Source organism: Perissodus microlepis, chromosome 7 (assembly GCF_051167445.1).
Source record: "Perissodus microlepis isolate ML-2025 ecotype Zambia chromosome 7, ASM5116744v1, whole genome shotgun sequence".
NCBI lineage: Eukaryota > Metazoa > Chordata > Actinopteri > Cichliformes > Cichlidae > Perissodus > Perissodus microlepis.
Genome location: NC_140467.1, coordinates 20,920,038 through 20,932,547, shown reverse-complemented (window position 1 = coordinate 20,932,547; position 12,510 = coordinate 20,920,038). Strand labels below are relative to the sequence as shown.

Here is a 12,510-nt window from a genome sequence, read left to right as displayed (position 1 = left end):
CGTTTCTACCCATCCAGTACCACAGTTCTTCTCTTGGCACCCTATTGTCTGCTTTCACTAGACCTCTAGTCCTTCTGTCTCTATCACCCTAACTTGCTGCACATCCTTTCCAAGTCCTTTTCCTCTTCCTTAATGTACAGCCTAACATACAACTCACTACAAGCCTTTCTTTTTGTCACTTCTTTACACCTAGTCTCACTACTTTCTTCATCTCCCTAACTATCCGACTTTGTTTTGTTTTTTTGCTAATCTTTTCCTTTAACTTACTTCCTCATTCCACCACCAAGTCTTCTTCCTCTGTCCAGAAGATCATACACATCAAACACCTTCTTCACCCTTACAGCTGTGTTTTCCCAGTCATCTGGTAACTCTTCCCTACTACCCAGAGCCTGTCTGAACTCCTCTCTGAACTCTGTGCAACACCCTTCTATCTCACTTAATTAACATATTTATTTGTTTAATTTAATTTTGCGAGCTTTTTTAAAACTGAACGTTTAGAAAGTTGGGACAGGAATACTTTCAATTCTCATCATCTTTTGTGAAATATACAGTTATACATATTGTTTGTCTTTGTAGTCATTTTACAACTGATAAAAATTTGCATTTGTCCTTTGAAAGTAAACAGTTTTTAACCACACACATAACTGTGAATGCAAAATCTGAATGTTGTTATTCGTTTCATTATTACCAAAGAACAGTAGATGGCTTACCCCAGGATCAGTAAAGACACGTGAAAAGGTCTGGGAGGTGAAAACACCGGTTTGAAGGAGGAGGGCACCGTGATCTGAGCTCTGCCCACTCAAGACCAGAAGCTTGTGTCCTGCTGAGTCTGTGACTAAAGACTGGATCTGGGACACACACAGAGGAAGAAAGGACAGAGAGGGACAGAGGACAGTTAAAGGGGAGCCAACACAGCCAAGATAGATAGAGAAATACATATACTGCATTAGTGATGAATAAAGATTCACTTAAACTGTGTCAAGGTTAACAAGATTAAGCATTAATGGCCTGATTTTTTCACCTTTCTTTCCTTTCAAAAGGCACAAAAAGATAATGCCGAATACTTGATTTAAGCAACTGAAATCAGGCCTTTATTTTGTGTCATAGAAACAACTCAAATTTGTGTGCAATAAAGAGATGAACGTAACTGTGAGGAAAATGACATGGAATAAAGAATTTGAATTAAGTGTATTTGTGGCCTCACCACTATGCTTTAGCTTTGCCCCAGAACCTTTGTACTTATTCTACCAATTGGCAACTCTAAAGCAGTCATAGCCAATTCCACACTACATTTAGGTAAACATGTAATATGGCTTAACATCTGTCTGTCTGTCATTTTAAAAAGGACTTTTAAGAAGAAAACAATCTCCATCTGTTAGCATAGTTTAATTTCAACATAGTTGTTAACATCTGCTCAAACATGTCTGAAAACCATCTGAGCACAATGAAAGCAGAAACCTCTGGAGCTGAAAACAAAATGCGACGCTGGTTCCAGAACATAGCTAATCCCCAAAGACTCCCATGTTAAAGTGTCCGACTTTACTGCAATAAAAAGCTGGCAAAGTTGACATTTTTAAGTGGAGTAAGGGGAGTGGTCATATTGACACGTGTCAGTAGAACAAGCACAAATGCAACTGTCCTGATTGTGTGTCTGCTAAGCGTCATCTCTGCTAAATGGTGTCGCTGAACTGGAACTCTACTGTTTTGTGCATTTTTGGAGCCTTTTTAACGGAATTATCAGACAAATAATGTGGCTTCATAGATGCTGACTGCTAACTAAGTTTGCTTGCACTGGCTGGTAGCTTAGGGCTTCATCTTCTCGTCCATATATAGTAACTTCTGCCTCCAAAAACATGGGGCAGCCAAACTGGTCGGTGAAATCGCAGTGTGTACATCCATATTTTACATCACCTATGGTTCTGATAAACTATGGAAGGAATAGTAACAGCTAAAACCTAAACCAGAAGACTACATGGCAATAGTTAAAAAGTTCATGAATGTCATTATCCTCAAAGAGGTTTTCCATAAAGGAAAGATAGGTAAAATAATTAGGTAAAATAGGGCTGCTAAACACAGATGAACTCACTGTAAGCATCTCCTTTTCTCACATCAATAAACGTAAACCAGCAAAGAACAGTAATTCAGAACATGCTGCTCTTACCTCTGATAAAACAGTGCCTTCTGAAGGGTTGACGAGCACTACGGTCTCTAAGACATCACTCCTGTGGTGGAGAGTCCTTTGTCCTGAAAGAGAAGATGGAAAACCTTTTAAATATTTTTTTTAATGTAACAAATCTGAAGAAAGATTATGGAGGCCGGAAAGGTCGAAGGAGGTAAACGACTTGATCGAAACTACTGGCAGACATTCAGCCATCTGGTTTGAAGACATCCTGTTTGGATTGCATCCAGACCTGATCTGGAAAGCCTCTTTGAGTCAGAGAGATTTACTATACTGCATTCTCTACTATATATGGGGCAGTCCCTTTATACAGGGAGTGCAGAATTATTAGGCAAATGAGTATTTTGTCCACATCATCCTCTTCATGCATGTTGTCTTACTCCAAGCTGTATAGGCTCGAAAGCCTACTACCAATTAAGCATATTAGGTGATGTGCATCTCTGTAATGAGAAGGGGTGTGGTCTAATGACATCAACACCCTATATCAGGTGTGCATAATTATTAGGCAACTTCCTTTCCTTTGGCAAAATGGGTCAAAAGAAGGACTTGACAGGCTCAGAAAAGTCAAAAATAGTGAGATATCTTGCAGAGGGATGCAGCAGTCTCAAAATTGCAAAGCTTCTGAAGCGTGATCATCGAACAATCAAGCGTTTCATTCAAAATAGTCAACAGGGTCGCAAGAAGCGTGTGGAAAAACCAAGGCGCAAAATAACTGCCCATGAACTGAGAAAAGTCAAGCGTGCAGCTGCCAAGATGCCACTTGCCACCAGTTTGGCCATATTTCAGAGCTGCAACATCACTGGAGTGCCCAAAAGCACAAGGTGTGCAATACTCAGAGACATGGCCAAGGTAAGAAAGGCTGAAAGACGACCACCACTGAACAAGACACACAAGCTGAAACGTCAAGACTGGGCCAAGAAATATCTCAAGACTGATTTTTCTAAGGTTTTATGGACTGATGAAATGAGAGTGAGTCTTGATGGGCCAGATGGATGGGCCCGTGGCTGGATTGGTAAAGGGCAGAGAGCTCCAGTCCGACTCAGACGCCAGCAAGGTGGAGGTGGAGTACTGGTTTGGGCTGGTATCATCAAAGATGAGCTTGTGGGGCCTTTTCGGGTTGAGGATGGAGTCAAGCTCAACTCCCAGTCCTACTGCCAGTTTCTGGAAGACACCTTCTTCAAGCAGTGGTACAGGAAGAAGTCTGCATCCTTCAAGAAAAACATGATTTTCATGCAGGACAATGCTCCATCACACGCGTCCAAATACTCCACAGCGTGGCTGGCAAGAAAGGGTATAAAAGAAGAAAAACTAATGACATGGCCTCCTTGTTCACCTGATCTGAACCCCATTGAGAACCTGTGGTCCATCATCAAATGTGAGATTTACAAGGAGGGAAAACAGTACACCTCTCTGAACAGTGTCTGGGAGGCTGTGGTTGCTGCTGCACGCAATGTTGATGGTGAACAGATCACAACACTGACAGAATCCATGGATGGCAGGCTTTTGAGTGTCCTTGCAAAGAAAGGTGGCTATATTGGTTGCTGATTTGTTTTTGTTTTGTTTTTTAATGTCAGAAATGTATATTTGTGAATGTGGAGATGTTATATTGGTTTCACTGGTAAAAATAAATAATTGAAATGGGTATATATTTGTTTTTTGTTAAGTTGCCTAATAATTATGCACATTAATAGTCACCTGCACACACAGATATCCCCCTAAAATAGCTAAAACTAAAAACAAACTAAAAACTACTTCCAAAAACATTCAGCTTTGATATTAATGAGTTTTTTGGGTTCATTGAGAACATGGTTGTTGTTCAATAATAAAATTATTCCTCAAAAATACAACTTGCCTAATAATTCTGCACTCCCTGTAGAGACAGGCAACCCACTTGTGCATCAATGCAAGAGGTCACAAATGTCTGTTGGGTGAAGTTTAAAATTAAAGCCTAAAGATTTTATTTGTTGTTTCTCTGCACTCGTCTTTCCTCCCTTCGTTCTCTCCTCACCACAACCTGGTGAGGGAGATGCTCCCCTCCCTCAGGCTGGTTTTGCTGGAGGTTTATTCCCATTAAAAGGGAGATCTCCCTTTCTGCTGCAAAGTTCTCGATTAAAGGGAATTGCTGGGTCATGAGCTTGCTGTATGCAAGTTGCGCTAGGATGGCTAACAGCATTTTATACAGTGCATTACAGAACTTGGGAACAATGTCCGTAAATTGGACATCATTTTTCTCTATTTTTTGACTGAATAGAAACAGTATTTGGACATGGATTGAAAGTAAACACTAACGCACTTATGCATAGAGGACATAAAACAAGCAAAACGCAAGAAAATTTAAAACACTTCCTTACATTTTTTTGTGCATTTAAATTTTTGATATTATGTGTCTCCCTCAAAAGTACACCACAAATTAAAAGTTAGGTTTTATCTCACTTATTAACAGAGAAACAATCGACACTTTAAATTCAAAGATTTAAAACAGCAGCAGCATGTCAGAGTCATGTCATGTTTAGCTAGAAACAAGCCACTACAACAGAGGCTGCTGTCCCATTTTAGAGAGCTCAGCCCAGAGTTTATATTTTAGTTAATGTGCAAATGTTACATATGGCAAAATTCCTATAGCTGCACAGGGAGTCTATGGAGATGCTGAGATCTCCGTTGTACTGAGGTTGATCACAGTCAGCTTGACTATAGTATGAGTTACAAAATCTTTACATGGATGATGAGCAAAATATTGTTTTATATTCGTGCAGATCATTTCATCAAAAGTCTTTGAGTGAATGGGAATGAATGACACAGGGACAGTGGTCAGCTTCCCTGCGTTCTCGTCTAATGTGTTAGGCTGAGGTCTGGCATTTTGTTAGCAACTGACAGCTCTACTCACATGATTGGTAACCAATGTATTGTTTATGTAGTACTAGGTGACCAATCCACGGTCTAGGCAGGAGCTAAATGTACAGTATGTAAAAACAAAATGACATTTTAAACATTAACATTTAAAATAATTTAAAAAAAACCACTTACTTACTAAATGAGCATAAAAATGGGAACTATCATATTTTTTATATATTATGTACATTACTCATTTTAGAGGTGGTGTTAAGCTTTTAATTCCCCTTTGTTTCAGTGCAAATTAGATATCTCAGAGCTCTATTAATAGGAGGATCTCAGTGACTCCATCATCCGCCGGGATCTTCAGTGCATCCCCCGAGTTTGCAGTACTTTGCCTTCCTCTTTGCGATCTGTCACGTGTTTTCCATGAAAAGACTATAATGTAAATCACTGCCAGCTTAAGATACCATGCTGCAAAAAGAACAGCATTAAGAAAAAACTAAGTACTGTTAAGATGCAGCGGAGTTTGAATGAAACAAGTAATTTAATACATTAAAGAGAAGCTCTGAAATTATTCCACTTGAATATCAATAATGCAATCAGTGTGATATTAAGTCTAGACCATCTGTGATCACAGGAAGAAGCACTCAAATATTATATTGCACACAATAATCACAGACATATTATCTGTTTTCAGCTGATCTGATTCATCCATTTATATCTTTTTTTTTGTACCAAATGACATTAGTACAATTTTGAAAAAAAGAGTGAGCTGAACTGAATCATTTTGTATTCAACCACATTTTTCTCTTTTCTACACATCATCTGTGACATTTTCAGAAAATGTCAAGAGTTATTTTCTCTCCTCACAGTGATTCTACCTATTCTCAGATCACGAACTCTTTCACACAGGTGATCTTTTTGTGGTGCGTCATAAGAACTAAAAGCTGCATATCACGTTTTCAATAGCAATAACAATGGTTCAACGTAGAATTAATAAACGTTATATTCTAATTTAGCTCCCACAGTTTTAACACCAAAAACCACAGCATATATACTACTATTATCAAGGAGAAGACAGGCTATCTGGATATTTACATTAAATTACAGATGTTGGCTGTTACTTCAGGAACTGAACAATGAACTTTCAGACGGTCTAATGTAATTGCTTCTTTTTGATTCAAATGTTCTGGTTCATTAGGAGTTACACAGGGATATGGTTGATGGTTTTTGATATCACCATTTCATAAACACAATATCCTTTTTTTATATTTGATTTATGTCATTTGAGAGTAATAATTGTGTTTAAATTACTGGCACACGTACGTCAGCTTAATCTCTCTTCTGAGTGGTCTTGGAAACAAAAGCGTTTGGACTTCTTTAAGTTTCTTGAAGATGTTTCATCTCTCATCCGAGAAGCTTCTTCAGTTCAGCTCTGAGTGGATGTTGGAATGTCTGAGGTATTTTTTTACATGTAATTTATGTGCATAATTTAATAAACGAGTACATGCCCATGCTACGATATTGGTTGACCTGTTCTTGGAACTGGATAAATGCAAAAACTGAGTCATTTTAGCCCATTGCTAGGTGGTTGCTAGGGAAAATGATGACATCATGCTATCTGATATAGATGAGACCCTTATAGATGCTGCTGAGTTTTAGCTACCATCTATTTCCATTTTTAGTCATGTTAATATATTAATTTGTGTCAGTGTCCTTATATAGAGCCCTTAAAACTGGCTAGTTTAAAGTAGCTATACAAATAAACAAGACTTCTGCTTGCATTTAGCATTCATTATGTTTTGATTCGTTTTAGCATTTTAAGCTAATTGTTATTGTTCATTAAGCTCTCCTGTTACTGGTGCATTAAACTACAAACAGGAAATGTGAGCTAGCAATACTACTACCATAGTGAAAGACTATTTTCATCCAAAACCTCTTGCATCTTGACTGATTTATCACAACTAAGGATGCAAACAGTTTAAATTATGAAACCCATGTGAACCTATAAAGTGGATTTATTTTCATATTGCAATGTATTCTTCATAAGGCAGCATTCAGCCAGCATCATTCAACCAAATTAGAAGATGTGGCTCCCTCTGTTGATGTTACCATAGGAACACACTGCAGACCAATAGAAAGCAACGATTTCTAATCAACTGACAGCTTCATGGGGTGAGTGGCGATGAGAGGTCACTGAAGGATTTAACTGAAGAACGACACCCCTTGCTGGGACAGCAGTCAGAAGTTCTAACACTCCAGCAGATCTGCCCACAGACGCGTCCGGTTTCACAGCGCGATGACTAAGCTGCGAGGGTGAGCCATGATTTGCAAGTTTGCTTTGATACTTTAATCCCTGGCAAGAGCAAAACGCAACACCGAGCAGCCTCATCGATATGGACAATAGAGACGCTGGAACCACACAGCTGCAGGATGAATTTGTTAATTTGCTCTCACAAGAACGAGGCCCATACACTTGGTGCTTTCCTTTGACCTCCAGGTGAAGCAGATGAGGAGAGACTCCATTAGCTGCTGCCGATGGCTGCCCGCAAGCTGATTGTTCGCTGACACTGCAGACTGGTACGACAAGATACTACAACAACAAAGACACTCTCTGTCAGTGTGAAATGCTGATGTTTCTCCTCGGGGTCACAGCACATCAACAAGCCTCTCAGAGGGCTCGCTGTCAATGCAGGATGAGATTTCTCAGACCACGTCACCTTTACTCCTAATTACTGCTAATGGGGATAATTCTGTGTGGGTGACAGTGGTGCACTGGCAGGTTAAAAGGCCCTCCAACACTCAAATTTTAGCATTTTATTATTATATTTACTGTAATTCAGGTGAAGACCCCTCCCCCCTTATGTTTTAACCCTCTCAGGCCCGAATTAATTTTTTTGCTGCTAATGCACAACCAAGTCCTGCAGTGGTACTTCTGAGTAAAAAAAAACCTCATAAAATATGCATGTGGGGTAATCAGGTTGTTAGGTCTTAACTGTTGCAAATCTGCAACGTCTGCCTGGAGAGGGTTAAGGGGATTTAATTAAAAGAAAATGAATTTCAAACAACATTTATAATCATTTCATATTTGGAGGTATTTTTTTAAGATGATAAACGTTTTTTAAAGCTTTCCATATAAGAAAATGTGCAGCTATTTTTTGTTTTAACTATAAAAAAATATAAGATTGGGGTGGTATAAACTGGAAAACCTGCGAATGGGGTACAGCAGCAGAAGACACCAGGTCGCTCCTTTCCGCTGAGAACAAAAAACTGATGCTACAGTTCATAGAGGCTCACCGAAACTTGACAATAGACTGGAACTGGTGCCAGGTCTCATGAGTCTGATTTTTTTTTTTCTTTATGTTAGAATCAACAACATGAAAGTATAGATCCATCCTTCCTTGTGTCAACAGTTTATGCTGGAGGTGGTATAATGATGTGTGGGATGTTTTCCTGGAACACGGCCTCTTAGTACCAACTCAGTATTGTTTAAGATTACAGCCTGCCTGAGTATTGTCTTCCTTAGTCATCTTTCAGTGACTGCCTCTGTCACAAAGCTCAAATCAGCTCAAACTAGTTTCTTGAACGTGACAGTGAGATCACTGCTTTAAAATGGCCTCCACTGCCACCAGATATCACTTCAGTAGAGCACCTTTGGGATGTGATGCTGGGAGATTTGGATCATAAATGTAGGGCCATCAAATCTGCAACAGATGTTATCATGTCAACATGAATCAAAGTCTCTGAGGAATGTTTCCACAACCTTGTTGAGTCTATGACATGAAGACATTAAGGTAATCTTAATGCGCTAGACTTAACATACAGACATGCACAAGGTAAATGTAAAAAATGTAAAACGAGTAGCAGGCAGAGGAGTTTAGATGGTTGTAGGCAAGTGAAGGTTAGGGCACCGAGTTAGTCATCCCTCCTACTGAGGAGCTGGAACATCAGTAATGAAAATTTCTTGTCCTTTAAAAAGACAAGGTATTACTACTACTGCACTATACCAAGTCACTGTTTTATCATTATCTTTATTTATTTATGTTTTTACTTTTTAACCCAATGTATCCTAATACATGCTGTTTCTTTGTGAATTGTAAAAATTCTCTTCACATACACAGTGAAACAACCGGGTCAGCATCATTATATTCCTGTCTCCAAAATAATGATGTAAGCTACATTATGAGCCAAGGACATTTGTCCTTGGCTCATAATGTATTTCCATAGTGTCATCTATATCTGTCTGAACATGGGACACATCAATGCATCAGCAGGACTTCTTCAAATAAGATGAAACTGACCAATGGCAGTGGCCAATTTAGCAATGGATAAATGACTAAATCTGAATGAAACCGTCATAATAATATTGTTTTGTTTCCCAGAAAAAAAAGGGTAATACATAAAAACAAAATAAACACACACAAAAAAAGAAATATTGTGAATAATGCTGTCCCAGCTTCCACAGCTATCCAGCCTGCAGTTCACTCCAAAACCACAAATACCAGCATGTTGCTGTACATTCAGGGCACACCATTTACCTTCAGGACAATGTTGGTGTTCTTCATCTAACCTCAGTTTTTCTTTGTACACAGGCAGGCTCACCTGCACACAAACACACCCAGACACCTCGACATTCAACACAAAGTGTCAGCTTGCTCCTTTATTTTCTATCCTGTCCTAACTTTTAATTCATTGTCCTGTCATGTACTTATTGTTTTAATTTTGTTTCTCCTCTGTGTCCTTGTCCATGTCTCCTGTTTTGCAGTTTTAAAAACCCCCAAAATTAAGCTTTTACGTTCAATTGGATAGATGTGATCTTTTACATTCTGCCTCTATTCCTCCTGGTGATTCAGGCTATTCCTGAAGCTCTATTTTCTCCCACACTTCTGATTTCCCACGCTGTCAGAATCACCTCATTCTCAATTTCAGCATCACTACTCTTGTCCAGCGAACTTTCTGCCCACGCTCTCCGAGCCAATCAGCACCCACTCCCTGTTCTTTAAATTCATTCTGCGGTAACTCTGCCTTTGATCTATTTTGTATCCATTCTCATCTCATCCAGGTTGTTCAGGACATCCATCATTGATTAATGAGCTCTTCTTATAGAAACTGCTGTTGTCAAAAAGACAAAAGTGTTACACTGATCGGCCACGTGGACTACGAATCTGCAGGACAGTGACAAATGACAAAGTCATGTGCAAGTCCTGCCAAAGTTTCTCACTTATCTAATGAACACGATCAGCATAAAGAAAGCTGTCAAATGCTGGTGGATTTTTCAGTAGTTTAAATTAACACACAATTAACACACACAAACACATATACAAATCAAAATATCCAACTTTCAAGTATTTTCAAGCATTTCCATGTATTTAAAGAAACTAAACGTAAAAAAATGGTTAATGACAAACATCCATTGTTCATATCAGCCTGTTAACCCACTGCCCTGTGATAAATTCCTATTGTAATAAATAATGAGACATTTACTGGAAATTACAGCCCGGTGATGTGAGTCAGCCTTGTGGGTCTCAGTGCACCGAGAACCAAACAGTGCGAAGCTAAAGGCTCCTCAGGCAGGCCAGCGTCTGCTCCACAGCTTAAATGTGTTTGTTTAAAGAGCCCTATTGAAGACAGCAATGTTCAGCCAAGTTGCCCTCATCTATTCATCCCTGTGGCTTTCTTTTACTGGCATTGCAGCCAGCGAGGAGGCATCATCCTATCACATAAAGTGACGTCCAAGCAAAGGCAGTAAAATGAAGACTCGCGCTGTTCAGACTGGCTGATTTTTTTAATTTTTAAATAACTCATATCTCTGCAGAGGCTTTACTGCTTTTAGAAGGTCCCGGCTTTCCGTCTCAGCTGAATTTGTCTTAAGTACTAATGACATACTCGTATCAAATCAGCTCTCAGGCTTTGTGATACGTCTGCGATTTTAACATCAAAGCAGTGCATTAGAATATCATTGTCACAGATTTTACTAAGTCCACAACAAAGACTGCAGCCAAAGCTAAATCTTCCTATTTGTTAGCAGTCGCTTGGTGAGTGTCGAAACTGCAAAGCACAGTTATATTTTTTAAACAAGAGCAATTTTTTTTTATCATATATAGTGTAACAACGGTGGTCAAATGTAAAATAATAATAATAATAATAATGATAATGTCAAGTAATCCCCATTAACCAAAAGGTTCAGGCTTCAGGCTGCTCTAAACTCTCAGTTGGTTTTATATAATGATAATGAGAGTGGATACATGTTGTCACCTCTGGCACGCAGAAGCCCCGCCTAACACAGTGGATGAATTGAGGGACTGCTCCAGGGCTATAATTAAGGATTATTATGAACAGTGAGTCATGCAAAGCTACTCAGTCTGAGCATAAAACTATGGAGATGAAAATGAGCAGATATTGAAGGAAATATTCAAGGAAAACCTTTCTCCTTGGTATAGATGGGCGTTCTACTTAATCATCTGTTAAGCTTCTTTTTAGGTAAACAGTTTTGATGATGCCACCATTGTTAAAAAAAATCATCTTAATAATCATTTAAAACAATCAAATACAGATAGACTGACCGATGTTGTTTTTATTTTACATTTTACAATGTTACTATTTTACATTTGACTATTTTACTAAAACTGGCCTATTCTTTAAAACGATATATTAGAAGTATAACCAGTAATGAACAAGATTGTACATTTTATTGTATTTGGTGATTTGTATTTTTTTTTTAAATTATACCTTATCTAGCATTGTCTTTTAACTTATTTTGTTTCTATATTTTAACTTTATTATTATTTAATTAAATGTATTTGACACACTAGGCTGCTTTATTTGATGTTTCATCTTTGATTGTTAACTGCTGCACATTATTTGTTTTGTTTCATTACATTTCGCTCCATCTGATTATCCGATTGTCACCGTTAATTGCCTGCAAGAAAGGTGTTAGACAAAGAGTTTGATTAACTAAATTGAAACTCTGCTCTGAGTTTTGTTTTTTTTGTTTGTTTGTTTTTGGTTTTTTTGGTTCTTTTAAACAGCAAATACCTCGCAGGGCCAAAATATTCACAAATAAAGTTTCCTTTCTTATGAAAACTTTGTGATTACTTGCAGCATCTGGGTACAGTGGTTAATATTCAAATAGGAGCACATTAATTCAGCAGCTTCATTTTTTTGACAATGTGTGACAACAGTGTCTCTAAATAAACAATCCATTGAGTGGATTTTGCTTAGAGCGCTCACTGCAAGGTGCAAATCTGTTAAACTTCTGTTTTTACCAACTTTCTCCATGTTTGTTCCTTGTTTCACCCTGAACTTCAAAACTGTTACATATAAATTTCATCAGTTCAAAGAAGTACTCGGTAATCCATCGGAGACATTCGTGCTAACACATGTCTGCAGTGGTCCATCTTCTTGACAAAAATAACTCTGGCAGCAGGTTACATGCTGGGTGTCATCTGTCCTGCTTCCATCGGTTGACTTGGGGATCTTGGGAGATGTGAACTCTTCAC

The 12,510-nt window shown here is 38.5% G+C and overlaps 1 protein-coding gene across 1 annotated transcript in view; it reads right to left on the bottom strand.

Moving 5' to 3' along the window:
• Positions 1 to 12,510, bottom strand: part of map1ab (microtubule-associated protein 1Ab) — an 87,989-nt gene that overhangs the window by 22,309 nt on the left and 53,170 nt on the right. The window contains exons 3-4 of the mRNA XM_084934079.1: positions 2,162 to 2,244; positions 711 to 848 (exon numbers count right to left, since the gene is read on the bottom strand). Of these exons, the coding sequence (XP_084790205.1) occupies positions 711 to 848; positions 2,162 to 2,244 (221 nt within the window). The remainder of the gene's footprint in view (positions 1 to 710; positions 849 to 2,161; positions 2,245 to 12,510) is intronic.